This window comes from Gastrolobium bilobum, unplaced genomic scaffold (genome assembly GCF_033153095.1).
Source record: "Gastrolobium bilobum isolate Gb01-03AN ecotype WA unplaced genomic scaffold, APGP_CSIRO_Gbil_v1 utg18566, whole genome shotgun sequence".
Classification (NCBI taxonomy): Eukaryota; Viridiplantae; Streptophyta; class Magnoliopsida; order Fabales; family Fabaceae; genus Gastrolobium; species Gastrolobium bilobum.
The window spans coordinates 32,496-55,948 of record NW_026899779.1 but is presented as its reverse complement, the minus strand read 5'-3'; the positions used below and the strand labels follow the sequence as shown (position 1 = coordinate 55,948).

The window sequence follows — 23,453 nt, the reverse complement described above, 5'->3', positions numbered from 1 at the left end:
AAGTCAAAAACTTGGAAGGAATTTATTCGATATATCATATTTTTTTTAAATAAATAATTTTTAATTTACAAATTTTATATAATAATCAAATAAGAGGTGCTACTGCTAAATACCCCTTGGGATGTAAATGAGTTGGGTATAGTTAAACTTAAACTTAAACTTAAATAGGCATACAAATATTTTAAGTTTGATATATAGACCAAACTATAAAATTTATTTGATCTATATTGACCTAGACCTGTTATTCTATTTTAAGTATTTAAGAATTAAGAAAATAATTAAAATAATAATATTTTATTATTTTAAAAAATAATTTTATTTAAAATAAATAATATTATTTTCTAAACATTTTTAAGGTTTGTCTCTATTCTATTTTATTAGATATAATAAGTTAAGTCTGGTCTATATATATGTCGAGTCGTAGACCCTTGATAAGTTGTTAGATCCATTTACATATCTACTAGCTAGTGTATGATTTTTGCTTTTTTAAGTTTTAACACAAGTTTAAATTATAATTAAGAGATTTTAATATTTTATTTATTCAAATTATAATTTAACAAGATATATATGTTACATTTCTTTTGTATATAGTATGGGTAATACATGCATAATGTTACAGGAAAACAAAAAACTTTCCTGCAAGACAAAAATTGAAGTGGGGCCATTGATAGTTTTTTCTCAGTTATATTTATTTCTCTCTCCCGATTTTTGTATCTGCAAGAAATTTTCTCATTTTTCTATTAACATTACACATGTATTATCTATATAGTATAGTCTATTATAGACGGTCTATATAGGTAAGAGAGAGATAGATACATACACGTTTATCCCAATTTAAGATGGAGTAACCATTCAAATGTAATTACCATTTGTAGAGGTGACAAAGTGGACGGCCTACCTTACCCTAGGTCATAAAAAAATGGGCTGGACTGCCCCGCCCCGCCTTATCTTTAAAGATGGGTTAAGAAAACTCAGTCCGTCCCGTTTCATTTAGGTTGGCTGCTCGCCAGTCTAATGACATTTTATACTAAAAAAATAAAAAAAATTCAAGCCAGACAAGTAAGCGGGCATACAAACTTGAAAAACTCAACTCGTCCGACCCCATCTGGCAGGCTGGGTGAGCCGGCCCGAGACTGAACACATTTTGCCACCTCTAATCACTTCTAAAAGTCTTTGTGTAAATTATTTTATTTTTTTGGGAAAACTATTTATCTAAAGAATGGTAATTTTAATTAAAAATAATATTTTTATTTAAAATAAAATACCTCCCAACCTCTTGCCACATAGCGAATATACTATGGTCCGAGAGTAAGAAAAATTGAGTGAAATTGAGATGAGAGAAAAGGTTGAGGAGAGAGAAGAGAGAATTTTTTTTAATACATATGTCAATTTTTAAATGAAAAGACGAGTGTGCTCCGTAGCATATTAAAAATTGTGGTGGCATGATTTCCATTTTCTATTTCTTACTCTTAATCCCTTTGTTTTTATTTTTAATTTTTTTAGCTATACCATATTTTAAGGTGAGATTTAGTTGGGTCGAGGCCCAATTATGACAGCAATGGCGGCTTGTCTGCAAATTGTTCATCCCAAACCTCTGAAACCGTTTGAGTCCTTCTCCTTCCGGAGGCCAACAAATTCAGTGAGGTGTTCCTCCGCCGCCGCCACCTCTCATTCGAAACGCTCTTACACGATCACTCTCCTTCCCGGAGATGGCATCGGCCCCGAAGTCATCTCCGTCGCCAAAGACGTTCTTCTCCTCGCTGGCTCTCTCCACGGGATCCAATACGAGTTTCGAGAGATGCTCCTTGGTGGAGCTGCATTTGATGCCACCGGAGTCCCCTTACCCGACGACACCCTTTCTGTCGCTAAGCAATCTGATGCTGTTCTGCTTGGTGCCATTGGAGGGTACTGTGTTACTTTACTGTTAAACCCTTTCATTATTTTTATGTGCCCTCATTTTGTTTAATTACTTAAAGGTATAAATGGGATAAAAATGAGAAACATCTTAAGCCAGAGACTGGGTTGCTTCAGCTACGACAAGGGCTTCGAGTTTTTGCTAATCTGAGACCAGCAACTGTATTCCCACAGGTCAAAACTTTTTCATGCTGCATTTTCCAGTTCATGCTAGTTAAAGTGAATGCAGTTAAGGGTAAAGGGAAAATCTCGCTGTTGTTGCTTGGAATCGAACTGCATATATGTATTATGAATTTATAGGTGAGAAATGTGAGAGAATCACAATTAATGGAAATATAGTGGGAAGGGAAAGTTAAAAAAAAATTGTTTGGTAGTTCGAAATATTACCGATAAAATTGTGGGCAAATTAGCATTTTGCTGGCAAAATCAGAATACCATCCTCTGGGTGGTATTCTTATGTGGTATTCTTACTTCAATTTTATACACAAAATACATTCTCATGCAAATAAGTTTCTTACGCAAATTTTTTCCAAACTCCTATCAAACACGGTTTCTTATGAATCCCATCCCCACTTTCCTAGGCAACAAAATAAAATCCCCTTACCAAACACCCTAAAGACTTTACAATATGATAACTGTATGAAGAGAGTGTTTTTTTTTTAGTATATATTTCCTTGCTATTTCGTAATGGTTTTCAATTTATCTCTAGTGTGTCTTTAATTGTGTTAGTTTCTTCTGTAGTTAGTGGATGCTTCAACTTTGAAGAGAGAGGTTGCTGAAGGGGTTGATCTCATGGTTGTTAGGGAACTCACTGGAGGTCTGTGGTGTTCTAATTCTGGTTTCAGTGTAGTGGATTTTATTTCTTTTATTTTTATTTGAAAAAAAAATAAAAATCCTAAAGTCTCAAATGTTCCTACAATACTTAAAATTTAAACATTATTTCTTCATTCATTTGCTTTAATTATGGAGGTATGCAGCTAATTCATCGGACTAAGTCTTGTTGCTGCTCTTTTGTTGTCCAGGTATCTATTTTGGAAAACCCAGGGGCTTTGGTACCAATGAAAATGGTGAAGAGATTGGCTTTAATACTGAAATTTATGCTGCACATGAGGTATCTTAATAATGCAAGATGGTTCTGTAGATTAAAAAATGCATGTCCAAAGAGTGAGCGATAAAAAAGATATGATTGCAACAAATTTAGTGAGGTTGTTGACCCTGTTTGAATATTTATGTTAAAGAGAATTCATGTGAAGGATTTGAGTTGAGTTTTTCTTATACAATCATTCCAAATGATTGATTGAATCAAGATCAGTTATGAAAAATATCTCTAGTTGGACTAAAAATTGTAGTAGCAGGAGCTGGGGTTCCCACAAGATCTCTAGTTTTTTTTTAAAAAAATATTTTAAAAGAGGTAACATTATCTAGGAGGAAGGATAAGGGTATGTACTATATGCAGATTGCACTTTTTTCTTTACCTCTGGATCTGAGGGATTTTTAGTTTCCTTCTAGACAGTTGTTTCTTTATAGTCTCTAACTATTTTCTATATTATCTCTAGATCTGTGATTCTCTGATTAATGATAATTTGTATACCAGATTGATCGCATAGCTCGTTTTGCATTTGAGATTGCTCGGAAGCGTCGTGGGAAACTTTGCTCTGTTGACAAAGCCAATGTACTAGAGGTAATTATTTCCGGATCAAGCTATGAGACTTACTTAGGAATTCTTTGAAGTTTTTTCCCTTGTATGATATGTGTACAGAAAAAAGTTCATTGGTTCCCGATGAGTCTGCGACTCTGTGCTTGTTTGATATATTGAGAATATTAGTGCTAATCTTCATTTTCTCATTATAGTTGAGCTGCTTGTATTAAATTGCTTAAACTTGATATTGGGAAGATTCAATCATGCTGCACTCATTCTGAGATATTTAAGTTGTTTCGTCATATTTAGGTTTCTGTTTAGATTAGGTGGCTGATAGACCTTCTGAGATAACTTTAGTATAAAATGTGGCTACACTCATTCTGTTAATGTTTTTATATCGCTAAGAAATGCAAATTTCTATTGACCTATACCTGTAAATAGTTTATAAGTATGTAAACATGATATTTGTTAATTTGGATATTTAGTGTCTTTTTTGTAACTTGATAACCAAGTGGCCCTGAGATCCAGTGGCGTCTTTTCTAAAGAACAATAATATAGATTTAATGTAATATAATTTATAATGCTTTGCTTGTTTTAAATCATACATGATAATTCCATTGATAACCAACCTATTGTGGGAATATATCTCAGGTTCCTTTTTTTTTTTGTTAGTGAGTCTTGCTGATCTTTATACCATTAATTAACAAGTGCCATCAATTGAATGAAATCATGACAACTATCTTGGTATATGTCTTGCTTATGCCTCAGGAATATTGTTGGTGATTAGGTTGAAATGGTATTGGTGATTATGTGCTGTGATATGCAGTAGTTGGTCCTGATGTACCTGTACAAGGAAATCAAAAATTAATTAATGGAAACTGGATAGAGGTCTTTGCGGATGCAAGTAACCTTATAAATATAATATAGATGTTGCACATTCACTGAATGATTAAAACTTGTGCATGTTTTGGCTACTTAGGGGAATGAGCAAGAATATACTTGTGACAGATTTAGGTCCAGTTCCTGCACACTAACTATGTTTGAATTCTCCAGGCATCAATGTTCTGGAGGAAAAGGGTTTTGGCATTAGCACAAGAATATCCTGATGTTGAGCTCTCACACATGTATGTTGATAATGCCTCAATGCAACTAATTCGCTATCCAAAACAGGTTTGCTTATGGAATAAATTAGCTTAATCTGTGTTTCATTTTATTTGTTGCTATGCAAATTTATATTCACTAAAGAAAAATCATTTGAATGGTGAAAATGCAAATGTTACAATATGTAACTCTGGATTTTGCAGTTTGACACGATTGTAACAAACAACATTTTTGGCGATATATTATCAGATGAGGCTTCAATGATCACTGGAAGTATTGGGATGCTTCCTTCTGCTAGCCTTGGGGATTCGGTATGAAAATCATTATTCATAATGAATCATAACATAGATCATGAGCTTGTTTCTTAAGTTTATCTTGCAATGCTTTGTGCTATGCTAGAGGCAAGTAACATTATCAATTTTACTTGAATTTGCATTTTATTGGATCAGGGACCGGGACTTTTTGAACCGATACATGGTTCTGCACCTGATATTGCTGGACAGGTTGGATTCTTTACTTCCGTTCTTCATTTGCCCTCGGGCAACATGCTTAACAACAGCATAATTATTAATACAGGACAAGGCAAACCCATTTGCTACTGTTCTTAGCGCAGCTATGCTTTTGAGATATGGCCTTGGAGAAGAAAAGGCCGCTGAAAGAATAGAGAATGCTGTTCTGGACACTTTGAACAGGGGATTTCGAACTGCTGACATATATTCCGCTGGAACAGTAAGATCTCTTTTACTATCTTGACATTAGTGTTGAAAAAACTTCAGTTCTTTTTTATTACACTTCAGATTATCTTCACTTTGGTTAATTACCATGGGAGGATAGAGAAAAAAAGGTCATGGAAGCTAAATGTTCATTGTTTACAATATTCCACCACTTTTCTCTCTGGTTTCTCATAATGAGCGTATTGAACGGGTATTGGTATATTTTGCTGAATAAAAATGATGTCTGGATTGGGTGTTAATGCAGAAGCTGGTAGGATGCAAACAACTAGGTGAGGAGATACTGAAGTCAGTAGAATCTCACGTTCCTGTTGCTGCTTCAGTGTGATTTGAGATCAACCCAGCACAGAATTTTAGGGCCTGGTTTGTCTTGGAGATCACTATGACTGCCAAAGCTGAAAAAATCTCCCTACTCTGGATCTGGAGAGTTCTGGGTTTCCTTCTACATTTTATGTATTTTGGTTTCAACACCCAGCCTATGTCTTGTTGAACTTTCTGAAAGTAGCAAGGTTGTTCTTTTGTGCTGGGATTAATAGTTAGTTGCTTAGTTTCACTTAAATGCTAAGCTGCCTGTAATATTAGAACAATGATTGATGGAGAATGTTTTTTTTTTTTTGGAATTAATCCGATCCTAATTACCTCTTTGAGTCGAGTTAGCTTCTCTTGATATTCTCATAATTTTTGACTTTTTGAGTTGGTTATGAGACTAATCCGGAGTGCGGGGTGGATAAAGGATAAATATATTTAAACTCTTTCCAAAAGTGACATGTGAGGATTGAATTGAGGTTCTTTACTTTTTATTTATTCAGGTTCTCTGCTACCAACTGATTGTGAGAATGAAATTTTGATTGCTCTGAAAACGGAGAAATTAGTTTTACCTATAATATTGATGAAGCAAGCACACGACACAAACATAAAAAAAAAAAAAAAAAAATGTCTCGTATGATTTGAAGTGTTACACTTTGTCTTTTACACTAGTGTTTAATATGAAAACCTCTCTTTCTTTGAAGTGTGATTAAATAATGACAGCTCATTATCACTATATATATATATATATATATATATATATATATATATATATATTATACATATTATCACTACATAATTAAATTGTATGATAGGTACTGGACAGTGAAATATCCTCGAACTAATTGTCCTACATCTGTTAAACAATAAGTAAAGCACAAAACTAAAAAAATCTCGAGAACTCATTTTTTCTATAAGTAACTAAAATAATTTAAAATATATTTTCAATTTAGTCTTTACATAAGAAAAGGTTGTTAGTTAAGTTCTTATTCCCATAGTTATTTTTAATTTGGTCGTTGTCTGTTATTATAATTATTTTGATTATAATTCTAATACAATAAAATGTAAGGATTAAATTAAACATAAATGTCTTAAATAATTCTACCCAAAAACAATTGTCGTAAATAAAGATTAGAAATGTTATATACTCAGTTGATATATGTGATAAATGTATTTTAAAGTTACTTTATATCTGTCTTTGTAAATAACGATAATACGATAAATTAAAGGGTTTCAAATTTCTATGGATTACATAGATATTTCATGTTATAGATATATTTCATGTTATAGATATATTTTATGTGTGACCTGCATCTATTAAAAAATAAAAAAATAAATGTTACACGAAAATTGAAAGGTAATTGGTATAAGATAATAACTTTATCACAACGCAAGAAAATATTTTTCCTAAATTAAAATATTATTATAATAAGAAATTAATATTTATCGTTTTATATAATATAATTTTATTTCATATAACACATAAAAGTGTGTGGAATACAGGTGAAGAAAAGAAAGAGCAAAAAAATATGGATCCCTCATATTTTTATATGGGAACGGATTCACTTATCACCAAAAAAGTTTACAACTGTTACAATTAATTTAATATTCTCATCAATCTAACGACTATAATTTATTGAGAATAAATAAATGTGACACAATAAATGTTATTAATTTTCAATAAATTATAACCGTTAGATTGCCGGAAATAAATAGTTGTAATAATTAAATTAAGGGATTTGTATTTGTCATTTAACATGACACAACAAATTTTCCTACACATATAACATTTTGTGAGGCCTATACTTTTTGAAGAAAAAGAAAATAAAGAAATTACGGCACGCGAAACGAATCTCTATAACATTACAAAATTATTTTTCCTACAACATAACTCGTATAAAGTTCTTAAATTAAAGAGTAATCTATTGAAGAAACATTAAACAGTTATAATAGTTAAATTAAAAAAGAATAAGTGTGTTGAATAAAAAATTAATATGGAAGCGTTGAAGGACATGACCGACCTTGCCTTCTTTAGTAATCCATTGAAGAAACCAAATTGGTGTGTGTGTGTGTGGGGTGAAGTGTATAGCGATGTGGTGTTCCAGCACAGCGAGTGAGGAGGAGCCCAGTGAATCTTCTTCGTCGTCCTTTTCAACATCCTTGTTCAATTTCTCTTCTGGAAACCCTAGAATCGAGGAGACCCGTGGCCTCATGCATCTTTTCCCCGACGATGCTCCTTCTTCTCTTCCCGTAATCTCTTTTTTTTTTTTTTTTTTTTTTCAAATCCTTTTTTCTTCTTCCTTTTCTCAAACATTTAATAATGAATTCGCATCAAATTCTTTTATTAGGTTGGACGGAAGCCCCTTGTGTGTGTTGTTGGTGTGCCAAATCACATGACCTATGCCGATTTCTGCCAGTTCTGTGGTTCATTTATTCATCATATCCTTGAGATGCGCATTGTCAGGTAATTTTTCCTTCTTACTTTATTTTATCAAATAATTTCATCATATCATGTTCATGTTCTTCAATTATTTTCTTTCTTTGTTTTTAGGATGGATGGGATGGAGGATCAGTACAGTGTTTTAATTCGTTTTGATGACCAAAACTCTACAGACAGTTTCTACAAGCACTACTCTGGCCACCGTTTCTCATCTCTCGAGGTTTCTCCTTTCATTTCTTCAATCATTATTTTATTATTTCTCAATTTTTGAAACTCACATGAAAAGTGAAAACCAATTTAATCATTGGTTATTGCTCTTTCTGTACATAGGTTGAGGTTTGCCGTGTTCTTTTCACATTAGATGTGCAATACACTGGTTCAATTGAACATGCACAACCATCCAATGCTACTTCAACTGAACAGCCTACATGTCCCGTGTGCCTTGGTACATTCCCTTTTTATTTCCTGCAATTATTAATTTATCTTCCCTTTCTATTTGTATGGAACTTTCTCAACTGAAATATTCATTAGCATATACTAAACGTAGACATGATTGCTCCAAAATGTCCTTAGCCAACAAAAATAGACAAGTTGGCTAAGGGTTTGGTCCATATCACTCAAGCGCGTGGGTTCAAACTCTGCTGAATGGGAGGACTTTATTGGTGGGTGATATGTAATTCCTTTTTCTCCCGAAAATCCTCAAAGAGGTTGAGGGGTTTTCCCTTACCCTAATGGGATACCAGTGTCTAAGTCCACTTAAACTTTTATTGTCCAAAAAAAAATGTATTTTTTTTTTTGTAAGGAAGCTTTCAAATATTTATGAGTCGCTTTTTCATGTGTTATTTGCAGAGCGATTAGATCAAGACACGAGTGGAATCCTTACAACTATATGCAATCATTCTTTCCATTGTTCATGTATTTCGAAATGGGCAGATTCTTCTTGTCCTGTAAGTGGCTCCATTGGCTCTGTCTTTTATATACCTGCATAAGGATGTTTTACTGTACTGTTTGAGCTACTTTGGGGATTGGGTTTCTGAACGAATTGTATGTTTTCTGATTTATAGTTAATTTCAGCTGGGATTTCTTGATTAGTTTGACAGCAATGGTTCATTTTTTAATCTGTTTATTAGTTAAGTATTTACTTGTCTCCTACTTTTTTTATTCAGGTATGCCGCTATTGCCAGCAGCAAGCAGAAAAATCTATATGTTTTGTTTGTCAAACAACTGAGAACCTTTGGATATGTGTTATATGTGGGTTTGTTGGCTGTGGAAGGTGAGAGGTTTTTGTCCATCAACCTTTGATTTGTTGTTTTTCATTCTTTCTTTTTTAAATGTGTTTGGTTGCAACCATATGTGTCTTCTGAAATTCCTAAGAAAATCTTGATTCAGATATAAAGGAGGACATGCCATAATACACTGGAAAGAGACACAGCATTGCTATTCCCTAGAAGTGGAAACAAAGCGTGTGTGGGACTATGTGGGAGACAACTATGTTCATAGACTTATTCAGTCCAAAACTGATGGGAAGTTGGTTGAGCTGAACTCTCACTGTGTGCATGCAGACAAGGGATGTGGAAGTTGCAGCTGTGAAGATAATGCCATGAACGAGACTATACTTAATAGTAAAGTTGAAGCTGTAATGTTGCAAGACTAGTTTCATAATTTTCTCAAATCTTAGTTTTATGTATCTTTATGATGAGTTTTAATAATTCATACATTATATAAATATATTCATTTTCTTTTACAGATTGTCAATGAGTACAATGAATTGCTTGCTACTCAACTTGAAAATCAAAAATTAGTAAGTGTATTCCCATTTTCATTTGCAGTGAATCGCCAAGATTGCCTCCTGTCTAGCGTAAACATATTCATGTTTGTAAACTTGTTGATTAATCTTTTTCTGTTTTAACTGTAGTATTTTGAATCCTTATTACAAGAGGTAAAAGAAGAAACTGAAAGAAAAATTTCCAAAGCCGTTCAGAAGGCCTGCAGTCTTAAACAGCAGAAGATTCAGGCCAAGATTGACAGATGTAACAAAGAGAAGAAATTCCTGGATGAAGTAAGTTGTAATCCACGCTTGAAAAATCTCTTTTGCTGAATTCTTGTAATATGACACATAAGTTATGAACATGTCATAGGCTTTTGTGTTATCTCGTTAATAATATATCATGAAAACAGGAAATCCTGTTGCGAATGTTATAATTTTGTTTTTGTTATTCCCATTCCCATTTCCTTGCTTATAACCAAATACGAAGATGTCTTGCGAATGTTTATATTTTTGTTTTTGTCTGCAGCTTAATGAGAATCTTGTAAAAAATGAGGAGATTTGGAAAGCAAAGATACTTGAGATCGAAGAGAAGTATGCTTTTTCCTTTCCTTATTTTTTACGGTTGACGTGTTATTCTCAAAATAGTTAGTATATGATATGAAGAAGTCTCGTGTACAATATAACCAAATGTCCATAATTGCTGCTTTATTGTGATACTATGAATTCCCATTTCTCGGGACTCAAGTAGTTGAAAAATTGGTCCAAAGGTTTGTAAACGGATGTTCGATTTACTTTTTTTCAGGGAGAAAAAGGCTTGGAAAACGACTGATGATAGAGTAACGGACCTGGAAAAGCAGGTGAAGTATACCGTTTTCGTTATTTCTCTCTTTTTATTTATGGGTTGGGGTTGTTATGGGGAGCGGTTTGGTGTATTATAATTGTGCCTACATGAAAGTAACCTTAATAGAATTGTTGATGTTATCGCCATGTGATCCCGAGGTTGGAGGTTATAGATTCGATTTATGTAATTATAATTGTGCCTAGATGAAACTTATCGAACTGCTATTTGATACTTTCTTAATCCGTGCAGCTTGGAGATCTCATGCTTTGTCTTGAGGGTGGGAAGATGGTAGAACAGCTGCCCGTGTCAAATGAAAACAAAGATGGGACTGTCTTTGACATTTCAAAAGAATCCTCATCAACTATTGGCTCCGAACTGGGAAGAAAAAGCTTAACAGAAGAATGAATTACTCCTTTTATGGACTGCATTGCTTATACTGACTGCATTGCTCCATTTTTATAATCACAAGTTTATACAAACTGCAAAGGTGGATCCACGAGTTGAGATGCTTCCGCCTGAATTTTTTCCGTTTCAAAGTGTATCTATTTTCCCAGGCTTGTAAATAGTAAAATAGAAAGATTTCCAACTATCTGAACAGATGCTCAAGATTGATATCCAAATAAATGCAAGCATCGGGTAGGCACTATAATATCCAAATCGACAAATCCTATTTTAAGGAGGATCGTAAAGACATATCCAATTAAGTGTATGTTGGATTTTTTTTTTAAGTTAGAAGTTACTTAGAAGTATAACTTAGGCTAAACAGGTTTTGAGAAAAGTTTTTATAATGATTTTTTTTTTTTTATAATGAAGAAAAAAGATGAAAGCTAAAAGCTCTTTGGAGGAGGTTTTTTAAAGCTCTTATCTGCTTTTCTTGAATTGTGTGTTTTTTTTAAATTAAAGAGTTATAAAGATAGAAAGAGAAATAATTTTTTTGAAATATGTGTTTTTAAGCTAAAATTTTTATGTAATTATCAAATAGCTTTTAGCATTTTTTGTGAAGTTTTTTTTTTTTTTTAGTTTATAAGTAGTTTATAGTTTAAAAAAGAGAGGATCTAAACAAGCTCTAAGTATCTTATACAATTCAATAAAAAATATATATAAATAAACACTACAATGACTCTTAATAATTAGCTCTCGAATAAAAAAGGGAGTAATCCATTAATTCAGATGAAATTTCTAATTAAATAAAATATTTTATAATTATTTCACTTGGCTTAAAAGATCAATATTTGTATGCTAGGTGACGGGCGAAGCTGATTGAAAAGGAAACCAGCATTAACCTTTTTTGTTTGGGCGGGGATTAATAAGAAGACCAATACTTCAATTTAAGCAAGTTTTTGAGAAATTGTACAGCATTAATTTAAAAAGAAATAAGTGTAACGTGTAATGCAAGAATATTGTATAAATAATTTTTATGTATTTAGATTATTTTATTTTCCATATTTAAAAATATAATTAATGTTATATAATTTTTTTTAACGGAACTGTCAAAAGAGTAAGGTTTGAATATCAGGCCGCTTGATTCTTGTGGGAATACTAAAGTCTTATTTTGCTTAAAAAAGAATTTTTTTTATAAGGTTTTAATGTTTTTAGAGTGAATGTAGATAACTTATCTACATTCACTTCCAAAACGATGTCGTTTTGGGTTAAAAAATTAAAAAATTATAATAAAAAAGACTATAACCCCGAAATAAATTATAATTACAAAAATACATTGATTTCCGTCTCAAAACGACGTCGTTTTGTGCTCACTGTAGATAAGTTATTTATATTTTGACAGTAGAAAAAGCGAACCCTTCTTATAAATTATATAAGCATAAACATTTCAGATATAACCCATTACTTCACCAATAAAATAATGACAACAAATTTGATGATCCTCATCCAAGACAACGATATCGTAATAAAGCAAGAGATATACTCATGCCGAACACACAGAATTGCTTCATGTTGATTCAACATACAGAAAATAAAGCAAGCTATTCTCGGGCAGCGGCTTTGAAACTTCTCAAGTCCTTAACTTACAAAATTACTGGACTTGTTTGATACCCTACCTCGCATCATTATCTTACTTCACATGACTTCAGCATAGCCACTAGTCTCAGTTTTTTCACTAGATCCTTCACTATCAAGCTGTATTTGTCACCCATCTGCACCATAGTTGTAGCAATATATACAAGTATAAGAGAAATATAATATAAAAATTATTAATGAACTTTTACCTAATACTTTAAGTTTTTGGTTGAATTAATTTTTTATATGATACGAGAGTTTTCGTGGTTATAAGTTCAAATCCCTTATTCTGTTAATAAATAATTAAATATTAACTGGAGTTTATTAGTATAGGTAGGAAGGTCATCTGCATGGTACTCGAAATCCAATGAATTCTTGTGTGACAAGCTATAGCCATAAAAATTAGAAGGAGGGGATATTAGGGAAGAAAGAGAATGATTGAAGAGAGCAAGAGAGAAGTTAGATCAAGAATAAGAGAGGGATAAGGGAAGAAGGAGAACAATAAAAGAAAGACCAAGAGAGAAGAGATAATTTAAAAAGAAGACCGCGATTTCTTAATTCATTCATTGATTGCTCTTGTGATCAGTGAACTATCTATTTACAACCACTTATATTTGCTAACAAATGAAATAAAATACGGAACAACATAATTTGAAATAAAATAATAAATTCTGCTAATGAGATAAGATAAAACAAACTTAAAACTAATTAAGATAAAGATAAATGTTGAGATATATAAAGCCATTAATGTACCTTCACCCAATAGCTTAAGCTTTTGGGTTGAATTGGTTCTTTACATGGTATCAGAGCCTCGTGTCCCGGGTTCGATCCTCTCTGCCCCACTTTCTTTCAAGTGGAATTTCGCACAAGTAGGTGTAATTGTGCATTGTCCACCCTTCAAGCCTAGTGGGCTCTCGTGTAAGGGGACGATGTAGCCTCACCCAAAGGGGACGATGTAGCCTCACCCAACAAAATAAACAATGTTTGAAACCTTAAGCTTTTGGGTTGAATTGGTTCTTTCCAATAAAATAAACATAATTTGAATTCTAAACGATAGTTGCTACATAAGCCTTCACTTAAATTTTTGGGTTGAAATGTGTAACCATGTTCGTTTTAACAAGTTTGACAAAAAGAATTTACCATCTGGTTATGGGGTGATGATAATCAAATTTGATATTATGTTATTTACCTGAGCAATAATGGTGATGTCAAGAGTATCCCCAAATGGCAAGACATTGCTACTGCATATTGAGAGATGAAGGCCTTCAAGCTGGGACAATATTTTGAGCAGAATACCCTTTTGTTTCCCACACTGAATTTTGATCAACACTTCCTTCCCTATGACTCTGGCTTCAACTTCAGGAAGTGCTTCGTTGGGCCCATAGCATTCATCAGTGTTAGTTTCACTGAAAGCAGTGTCATCTTCAATATAGAGATAAGATCTTGTTATGGTTATCACTGATTCTAGACCGTTCTTCTGAATATCTTCTTCTAGCTCTTTCACACGTTCTTGAAGTTGTTTCACATAATTGATAGCTTCTCTTAGTACATGGGCCTTGTCCATCTGCACACATTACATAACTTTTCTTTTTATTGATATTTTTTATATAATAATAAGAATTGAATACATAACCTAATACAATTTATTCAAATCTTTCACCACTAAATCAAACATAGTGACTTATTTTATTATTGACTTATGAAACACATTGTTAGGATAGCGGATCCTAAGAAGGGAATCTCAGGGAGGGAACAAGAGGAACAAATGCAAAACAGAGAGAAATTGCAAAAGGAAATCTGTATATTCATCAATGTCCCTTCAAATGACCCTAATCGTGCTTATAAGCAACAAAGTCTAACCATTCTGTAACTGAATTCATACATTGACACGTAATCAATACTATTCAACAGCTCATCAAAAGAAAGCAACATATAACAGAATTGCAATTCAAAAGGCAACACGTAACAGAAAGACAATTTACTCCTAATAAGTATCAATACTAAAGTTGGGTCAATTCCTCTTGGACATGGACACTTGGATAATGGGCTGATTACACAATGTAATCTTTGGCCCAAAAAGGAGCCCCAGTCCTCCTCTTCAGTGTAGGATCCTTCACCGTGACATTACTCCCACCTGCAATAGGAACCTTGACCTCAAGGTTTATATCTGGAAAAGAAAACTCTGGATAAAACATGGTAAGATCATCCTCAAACTCCCATGTAGCATCTTCAGGAAGGGAGTTGGTCCACTGGATTAACCACTGTCTACGATCTCCATGAAGTTCATGAACCATTCGAGTCATTACTGCTGCCAAAGGGACTTGGACAGGGTGATTTTCCCTAGTAAGTGCAGGCAGCGGTACAGGAGCAATAGAACCATCACCTCGAAATGGTTTGAGCACATATATGTGGAAAGAAGGATGGATTCGACAATTATCAGGCAATCCCACTTGATAAGCCACTGGACTCAACACACGCACAATAGGATAAGGACCAAAATACCTTTTGGAAAGCTTCTGACACTTCCTATGTGCTGCTGTGATCTGGCGATAAGGCTGTAATTTAATTAACACCAAATCACCTACTGAAAATGTGAAATCCTTTCTATGCTTGTCAGCCTGGATTTTCATACGGTTCTGAGCTCCCTGTAGCTGATCCTTAAGATACCGCAGTAATACATCACGATGGTGCAAAGTGGCATCAACTGCCTCCTCTCGGACAGAACCTTTGCTATAAGAAGGAATCATAACAGGAGCCTTACCGTAAAGAGCTTGGAAAAGAGACATGCCAATTGAAGAGTGAACAGCAGTGTTATAATGAAACTCAGCCCAGCCTAAGTACCCTGCCCACTTATGGTTCTCATCATGGCAGAAAGCACGAAGATACTGCTCCAAATAACGGTTTGTAACTTCAGATTGCCCATCTGTCTGTGGGTGGTAAGAGGTGCTAGTTCTGAGGCTTGTCCCACTACATTTAAAGAGCTGAGACCAGAAATGACTCAAGAAAATAGAGTCTCTATCCGAAACAATGGTTTTTGGAAAACCATGCAATTTGACTACCATATCACAAAACAGAGTAGCTACCTTTGCTGCAGTATAAGGAGAAGCTAAGGCCCCAAAATGAGCAAATTTTGTCAAACGGTCAACCACTACCAGTATAACATTGAATCCTTTGGATAAGGGTAATCCTGTGATAAAATCCATGCTCAAGTCGTCAAACACATCACCAGGAATAGGTAAAGGATGAAGCAGACCCAAGGGAGGAGAGGTTGTATGCTTAATCAGCTGACAAGTAGCACACTGCTTGACCAGTTCCTGAACATCCTTCCTCATACCTTTCCAAAAAAAGAAGAAGCAGACAACCGTAAAAAAGTACGAGAGATACCTGCATGTCCTCCAATCAAAGTGGAATGTGCCTCATGCATGATAATGTCCTTTAATGCTGAAGCAGTACCAAGAAGGAAGCGATTTTTATGGTATAATATTCCATCTCTCTCAGTGATGTCAGGATTCAGCAGCTCATTATGTTCCAATTTCATCCGAATATCCATTAACTCAGGATCAGAATGATTTTCAGCCTTAATCTGATCTAGTAATGGAAATGTAACTTCTGACAGCAAAGTCAAATTAAAACTTGATTGCTCCTCTTCAAAACACCTTGACAAGGAATCTGCAGCAACATTGTTCACACCAGGTTTATATTCAATACTAAAGTCATATCCCATTAATTTGCAGGCATACTTCTGTTGCTCAACAGTTTGGACTGTTTGCGTTAATAATTCCTTCAAACTTCTGTGATCTGTTCGAATGATGAACCTAGATCCCAACAAGTAATGCCTCCACTTCTTCACTGCCTCAGTTAAGGCATATAATTCCCTGACATAGGTTGAAGCTACTCGCATTCGTGGCCCAAGCTTCTTGCTGAAGAAAGCTATAGGGTGATTTTGCTGTTGAAGGACAGCCCCTATTCCCAAAGATGATGCATCAGTTTCTACCACAAAAGGGGAAGTGAAGTCAGGCAGAATCAAGACAAGGGTCTTAGACATAGCCTCTTTTAAGGCATCAAAAGCTGTAGAAGCTTCCTCTGTCCAACAAAAAGAGTCCTTCTTCAGCATGTCAGTTAAGGGTGATGCTATTGCTGCATAGTGCTGAATAAACCTTCGATAGTATCCCGTAAGACCAATAAAACCTCGTAATTGTTTAATTGTCTTCGGTTGTGGCCACTGTTGCATTGCAGCAATTTTCCTGGGATCAGCCTTCACACCAAAGCCTGATACCAGATGTCCCAGGTAGTCCACCTCAGCCAGAGCAAAAGAACATTTACTAAGCTTCACCATGAACATATTATCCTGCAAACAAGTCAAAGTCAGTACAAGATGGTTATAGTGTTCCTCAATTGAACCACTGTAAATTAGGATATCATCAAAAAACACTATGATGAATTTGCGAAGATATGGCCGAAACATATGATTCATGGCCGCTTGAAATGTCGAAGGAGCATTGGTTAAGCCAAAAGGCATCACCAAGAACTCATAGTGGCCTTCGTGAGTTCGGAATGCCATTTTTTGGGTGTCTTCAGGGACCAACAAAATTTGATGGTAACCACTGCGCAAGTCTAACTTAGTAAAAACAGTAGCTCCTTTAAGCTCATCTAGCAGCTCATCTATTGTTGGAATAGGGAAGCGGTCCTTGACTGTAATGTTGTTCAAGGCTCTATAATCGATACACATCCTCCAAGAGTTGTCTTGTTTCTTAACAAGTAACACAGGAGATGAATAAGGACTCCTACTTTCCTTAATAAATCCGGATGACAACAGATCAGAGACTTGATTCTCTATTTCTCCCTTCTGATGGTGAGCATACCGATAAGGCCTCACATTGACTGGCCTAGCCCTTTCTATCAAATGAATGGCATGATCACAACTCCTAGGAGGTGGCAATCCCTGAGGCTGCTGGAATACTGGTTGAAACTGCACCAAAATTTCCCAAACAGCAATGGGGATTTTCTGTTTCAAATCCAATAACTCAGGAAGAATATCAGACCCCATATGATTAACCTTCCCTGTCAATGTCAAACACTGCTGGTCAACAAAAGCCACCCTCCCACCAACAGATTCTCCTTGTAAAATAACCCTGCCGTTTTGGGACATAAAATCCATGGACAATTCAGCATAGTCATGAATAACTCTGCCTAATTGACTCAGCCATGCAATGCCCAAAATAATATCAAAACCAGTCAACTCAATAATCCATAGATCCACAGTAAATGCATACCCTTGAATCTCCAAAAGAACAGCCAAGCATTTTCTGTCACAAACCAGAAACTCCCCATTACCCAAAAAAACACGCATTCTGGGCACCTTAAGAGTTGACAATCCCATAGCCTCTACCAAGTGCTTCTGCATAAAATTGTGGGAGCTGCCTGAGTCAACTAGGATAGATACCCACTGGGTGAGGAGCTTTACACGAAACTGAAGAGCTCGTGGATTTTTGTCACCTTTGAGAGAGTGGAGAGCAGCTTCAAGAGGAACTTCATGAGTGACTTCAGGCTGCCACACAATATGCTCATCAGTCTCTTCAACAGCATCCTCGAAATCCCCCACCAATAAGAAGAGCTTAGATTGACACTTGTGCCGGGGATTCCACTTTTCATCACAAGTATAACAAATCCCCAACTCCCGCTTCTTAAGCAAATCTTCATGACTAAGCTTCTTATAAGGGACATTAGACGGCAGAGCAGGAAATGCAGGCTTCGAGTTAGACAGAATAGTGGTGATCGGTTTTGGTTGCTCCACTGTATAGGAACTCTTGACAAAACTCTTCTTAGTCCCTGTTGAAGTAAAAGAGGAACGCAGCTCCACAAAGTGGGCATCATATGTGATGGCCAACTGCATAGCTTGGTGGAGAGATGTGGGAGAATGAAGTTGAATAGCGCGACGAAGATCAGGTAAGAGCCCTGACACAAAGAAACTCATAAGGACTTCATCAGAAAACTCAGTGACTTGGTTGATTAAGGCCTCAAAGTTCCTGATGTAGTCATCCAGATTGCCATCTTGTGTCAACTTTGAGAGAACACCCCTCAAATCCGTGTACGCAGTGCCTCCAAATCGTTGACGAACTGCCAACTTAAGTTGTTCCCAAGATGAGACAGAACCTCCATTAAACAACCATTGAAACCATGGGCCAGCTAACCCATCCATACGCATCCCAGCCAACTGGACCTTCAACGAATCAGGAACCTGTTGCAAACCGAAGTAAAGTTCCGTGCGAAAAATCCAACCATTTGGATCCGTGCCATTAAAAACCGGTAACTCCATGCGAATTGATTTCATGAGGAAGCGAGGATCATCAGGAGCAAATCGCGGATGAGAAGTGCCTCCGACATCATTACCAGCAGAAGAGTGCGCACCATGTGTTCGATTAATGTTGCCAACCACCGCTGCATATTTCTTACAGTTGCGCAGTGATACTAACGAATTGGTTCTGATGTTCGGTGAAACGTTGATCCACTCGAGCTTGCATGTCCACCAAACCACGATCGACACAGAGCTGAAATGCTCCAAACTCATCGGCCAATTCTTGAACGCGCATCGTGAAATCTTGCTGAGCTCCAAGGAGATGAAAGCACCAATGTTAGGATAGCGGATCCTAAGAAGGGAATCTCAGGGAGGGAACAAGAGGAACAAATGCAAAACAGAGAGAAATTGCAAAAGGAAATCTGTATATTCATCAATGTCCCTTCAAATGACCCTAATCGTGCTTATAAGCAACGAAGTCTAACCATTCTGTAACTGAATTCATACATTGACACGTAATCAATACTATTCAACAGCTCATCAAAAGAAAGCAACATATAACAGAATTGCAATTCAAAAGGCAACACGTAACAGAAAGACAATTCACTCCTAATAAGTATCAATACTAAAGTTGGGTCAATTCCTCTTGGACATGGACACTTGGATAATGGGCTGATTACACAATGTAATCTTTGGCCCAAAAAGGAGCCCCAGTCCTCCTCTTCAGTGTTCCTTCACCGTGACACACATCCATAATAAATTAGTTTTTTGGTATTTTTATTTCCCCTCCTGAATTTGGGATTATTTTTTGAAGTATTGATACCATGTCGTTATCCATTAAGGCTACTACATTTAGTTTTTAGATCACTTTGAAAATATAGAATAGGTTATTCTACTTTTTTTTTTTGCCTACCTTACATACTCATCTTTAATATCATTGGATCATAATCTCAAAAAATATTTATTCAGAATAAACTAAATGTGAAATAACTTTTTACATAAAAATTTAGTGTATAACTTATATGTAGGACTTTAGTACTATTCAATAAAAAATAAAAAACTTTAATCTTTATAAACTAAATATGGATTGTTAGTTTGGTTTTTAACTCGTAAAATGATTTGATATGTTGAAACGTCAATCAATCAATGGAAATTTTTTAATTTCTAAACTATGAATTATCCAAAACGATTCTTAAAGTATTTATTTTCATTTATTTTATCCCCTAATTTTTTATTTTTGATGAAAATAATAGACCTACTTGATATAGGACTTGTTTAGATGATCTTTTTTTCTTCTCCAATTTTTTTTTTTTTAAAAAGATAGCACTTCTCACTACAAAGTTTGTTTGGTTGTCTGCTTTAAAAAAAGAACACAAGTCACAAAAAGTCAAAAATTTACTCACTCTCCTCTCCCCATTACAAAATAAAAATAAAAATTACTCTCTCTTGTTTTAAGCTAAAAACTGTAGCTTCTAAAAAAAACAGAAGTTAAAAATTAAATATTTTTTTTTTCAAAAAACATATATCTTTCAAAATCTAAATTGTTTTAATTTTTATAAAAAAATACTTCTAAAACAAGAAAAGCATGAAAAGTCTTTTTTTTTTATAAGTTCATCTAAATGGATCCATATTCTGTTTTGGTTAAAAATCACTTAATATTTGTTCAAAATTCATCTTTTTCATTTATTTTATGTAGAAGGATCTGTTTACAATTTTGTTTTTTACAAATTACACTAAGCATGACCGGTCATCCTTCAAGAAAGTATGATCGGTCATACTTCAAGAAAGTATGATCAGTTATACTTAGTGTAGTTTGTAAACAAAATTTTTATAAATATAACATTTTCCTTATTTTATTATCCATTAGTTCTTGTTAGCTTTATATTCTCATCCTGTCTATCCACAATACTCCAATTCAGTATTCATTATTTTCTCATAAGCAATGGTGGAGCCAACAAATTTTGTGCGAAGAGACAAAAGAATAAAATTCTCACAACACAGGCAAAGTAAAACGATAACTAATCAAGACATGGTCAGAATATTTGGGAGGGACGAGCTTATGTCACGCTATCCTTTTCTTTTTTTTGAATAAAACCTAAAATAAAGGTCACTATCAGCTTGAAGGGGCGGTTTAACACTCTAACCCTTCTATGAGAACGGGTCTTCTCACGTGAAAAGTGATCATTTAGTCACATTATTTGATCACAATCACTTATTTAAAAATTATACACTTTTCTCTCTCTTATTTCATCATTAATGAATGATTATGATCAAATAATATGATCACATGATCACTTTTCACATAAGAGGATCCACTCTTTCCTTTCATGAAGTTTTTGTATTTTACCCATTTCGATTTTCTATCTTTTTACTGAAGTTTTTGTATCTATTATTGGAGAAAAATCTAGTATTACAGGATCACCAATAATTGGATGGTCTTTTTTTCAAAATAAAAAAATAGTTCCATTTAATATATATATATATATATATATATATATATATATATATATATATATATTTATAATTCCCTCTCAATTCCTCTCGTTTTCTATTTTTAGATGGGGGTGAGGATCAATTACTCATTTACGTTTTGATCTTTTTAATTTTTACCCATTAAAGAATTAATTCTTATTTGGTTACTGAAGCACTAAAACCTAAATAAAGAATCTTTAGTATGAATAAGGGATTGCACAGTTCTTATTTGGTTATTACTTATTACAATCATTGGTTACAATATCATTAGTCTGAATCATGCTCTTGATTTTTAGATCTATGCAATTTAATCCTACCAATTAAATCAACCTTTTGGGCTCGTGTGAATTTCATATAATTACATGTGTATAAAATGCATTAATGTATAATGTAGTATTTAGTGATGAACAGATGATCATGCTTGGATTTTGCAGCCAGTTAGAATAGCATCATCCCACAATCGATTTCAGGAAAAAAAAGAAAAAAAGAAAAAAAAGTTGATAGTTTAATATGATTAATACTAATAGCATAGCATGCACATGATTTGAGTAAAAGAGAGAGTGACCTTCTTCAAGCCAGGAATAGTGGCTGAAAGTGCTATGAACTTCCTTGTGAGTTCCCTTCTCCTTTGTCTCTCTGACATTATGTGATCTAGTGTCTCAGAAGCGTTTCGAGTCTTCTTGGTTCCTGGATTTTCCTTTGATGACGACAAAGGCAAAGAATCTGTGTTGTGATTTCCCAATTGAGATTGGGAAACATCTTTCCAAACAGAGCAAGAATCATTGTCATTTGGTAACAATGCAGTGGATTTATCAAAAGACAGTATATATGTTGTTGGTTTTTGTGCAACATGTTGACACATATTGATTGATGAGTTATTCTTGATCATGAGGTTGCCAACACTTTCACTAGCACTAGCACCAATGGTATTGACAACAGGACCAGTGGCCTCTTGTGGCTGTTGCAGAATATCTCTGAGGAACTCTTCATCAAAAGGATTATTCGTGTGGCGTAAACACTCATTGACATGATCATCAGTTTCCTAGGACGGAACAAATTCAAAACAATAATTAATGAAATCATACTTTAACATATAGTTTGTGAAGATCATATATTGTATATATATAATAATATAATATCATCATACTTTACAGAATAATAATATTAAAAATGATATAAAATTGCCATTGTTTATTACCAAATCGGAAGACCATTTCCCCCACGGGTTCTGCTCCATTACTTGGATTAGGAACAATGTGAAACTGTAGCCAGATTCTATCAACTGGGTTTGTGATTTCTGGCCAAAGAAGGAGATGCTGCTTCTAAAGAAGAGGAGAGGAGAGGGCTTATAATTACAGCTGTCAAAATGGGCCGAGCCCGCCGGGCCGGCCAGCCCCGTCCCGTTTGGCAGACTGAATTTCTTAAACTCGCTGTCCCCCAAGCCAGCCAGCTTGTCTGGGCTGATTTTTTTTTTTTTTTTTAAATTTTAAGTGTAAAATCTCACTGGCTTGACCCCGCCCGTCCAAACGGGGCAGGGCGGGCTGAGATATTTAGCCCATCTTCGAAGGCAGGGAGGGGCAGGCCAACCCATTTTTTGACGGGCTTTTGGCGGACTGGACAACCCGCTTTACCACCTCTACTTATAATTAATAAAGGAAAGGAGTGCATGTGCTGAAAAAGAATGGAAACACGAAAACTATGACCGTGTTTGATTGTGTTCTTTCTTTTTTTCTTAAAATTATTTTGTAGAATAGTTAATGAAATATGTGTTTTTTTTAATTAAAAATTAAAATATAAAATAAAAATAAATCAGTTATGTTTTTTAAATTTAATTATAAAAATTTAAAAATAATTATAATTTTTAGAATTATTTTGACAAAATAAACTTTATAAAACGATTTTTTTTATTTTAAAAATCAAAAAATTATTT

The 23,453-nt window shown here is 34.5% G+C and overlaps 3 protein-coding genes across 4 annotated transcripts; 2 read left to right on the top strand and 1 right to left on the bottom strand.

Moving 5' to 3' along the window:
* Window positions 1–1,312: 1,312 nt before the first annotated feature.
* LOC133293438 (3-isopropylmalate dehydrogenase, chloroplastic-like) lies at window positions 1,313–6,029 on the top strand. Its single transcript, XM_061492008.1, has 10 exons — window positions 1,313–1,905; window positions 1,977–2,088; window positions 2,656–2,731; window positions 2,937–3,025; window positions 3,509–3,595; window positions 4,607–4,723; window positions 4,858–4,965; window positions 5,104–5,157; window positions 5,231–5,383; window positions 5,633–6,029. The coding sequence occupies exons 1-10, from the start codon at window positions 1,550–1,552 to the stop codon at window positions 5,711–5,713; spliced, it is 1,233 nt and encodes a 410-aa protein (XP_061347992.1). The 5' UTR covers window positions 1,313–1,549; the 3' UTR covers window positions 5,714–6,029.
* A 1,700-nt stretch (window positions 6,030–7,729) lies between these two features.
* LOC133293447 (BRAP2 RING ZnF UBP domain-containing protein 2) lies at window positions 7,730–11,397 on the top strand. Of its 2 annotated transcripts, XM_061492022.1 has the most exons (12): window positions 7,730–7,941; window positions 8,040–8,155; window positions 8,243–8,351; window positions 8,462–8,576; window positions 8,981–9,078; window positions 9,298–9,404; window positions 9,521–9,767; window positions 9,879–9,932; window positions 10,047–10,190; window positions 10,426–10,490; window positions 10,702–10,756; window positions 10,990–11,397. In XM_061492022.1, exons 1-12 carry the CDS (start codon window positions 7,783–7,785, stop codon window positions 11,143–11,145), a joined length of 1,425 nt encoding a protein of 474 aa, XP_061348006.1. In that variant the 5' UTR covers window positions 7,730–7,782; the 3' UTR covers window positions 11,146–11,397. The 2 variants fall into 2 exon arrangements, with proteins under 2 accessions (XP_061348006.1, XP_061348008.1); XM_061492024.1 differs by lacking the exon at window positions 9,879–9,932.
* Window positions 11,398–12,806: 1,409 nt separating this feature from the next.
* On the bottom strand, window positions 12,807–22,760 carry LOC133293406 (transcription factor bHLH18-like). The gene is made up of 5 exons (XM_061491974.1): window positions 22,722–22,760; window positions 22,458–22,565; window positions 22,089–22,403; window positions 13,946–14,320; window positions 12,807–12,893 (listed from the first exon to the last, which is right to left on the bottom strand). The coding sequence occupies exons 1-5, from the start codon at window positions 22,758–22,760 to the stop codon at window positions 12,807–12,809; spliced, it is 924 nt and encodes a 307-aa protein (XP_061347958.1).
* Between the last annotated feature and the right edge of the window lie 693 nt (window positions 22,761–23,453).

Coding starts and splice junctions, on each gene's coding strand:
- LOC133293438 (XM_061492008.1), top strand. CDS start 1,550: ATGACAGCAATGGCGGCTTGTCTGCAAATTGTTCATCCCAAACCTCTG. Junction 1,906..1,976: donor CTGCTTGGTGCCATTGGAGG/GTACTGTGTTAC, acceptor AATTACTTAAAG/GTATAAATGGGATAAAAATG. Junction 2,732..2,936: donor TGTTAGGGAACTCACTGGAG/GTCTGTGGTGTT, acceptor TTTGTTGTCCAG/GTATCTATTTTGGAAAACCC.
- LOC133293447 (XM_061492022.1), top strand. CDS start 7,783: ATGTGGTGTTCCAGCACAGCGAGTGAGGAGGAGCCCAGTGAATCTTCT. Junction 9,768..9,878: donor TTAATAGTAAAGTTGAAGCT/GTAATGTTGCAA, acceptor TTTCTTTTACAG/ATTGTCAATGAGTACAATGA. Junction 10,191..10,425: donor AGAAGAAATTCCTGGATGAA/GTAAGTTGTAAT, acceptor TTTTGTCTGCAG/CTTAATGAGAATCTTGTAAA.
- LOC133293406 (XM_061491974.1), bottom strand. CDS start 22,760: ATGGAGCAGAACCCGTGGGGGAAATGGTCTTCCGATTTG. Junction 14,321..22,088: donor CTATTCCTGGCTTGAAGAAG/GTCACTCTCTCT, acceptor TAATGTGTGCAG/ATGGACAAGGCCCATGTACT. Junction 12,894..13,945: donor ACATCACCATTATTGCTCAG/GTAAATAACATA, acceptor ACTATGGTGCAG/ATGGGTGACAAATACAGCTT.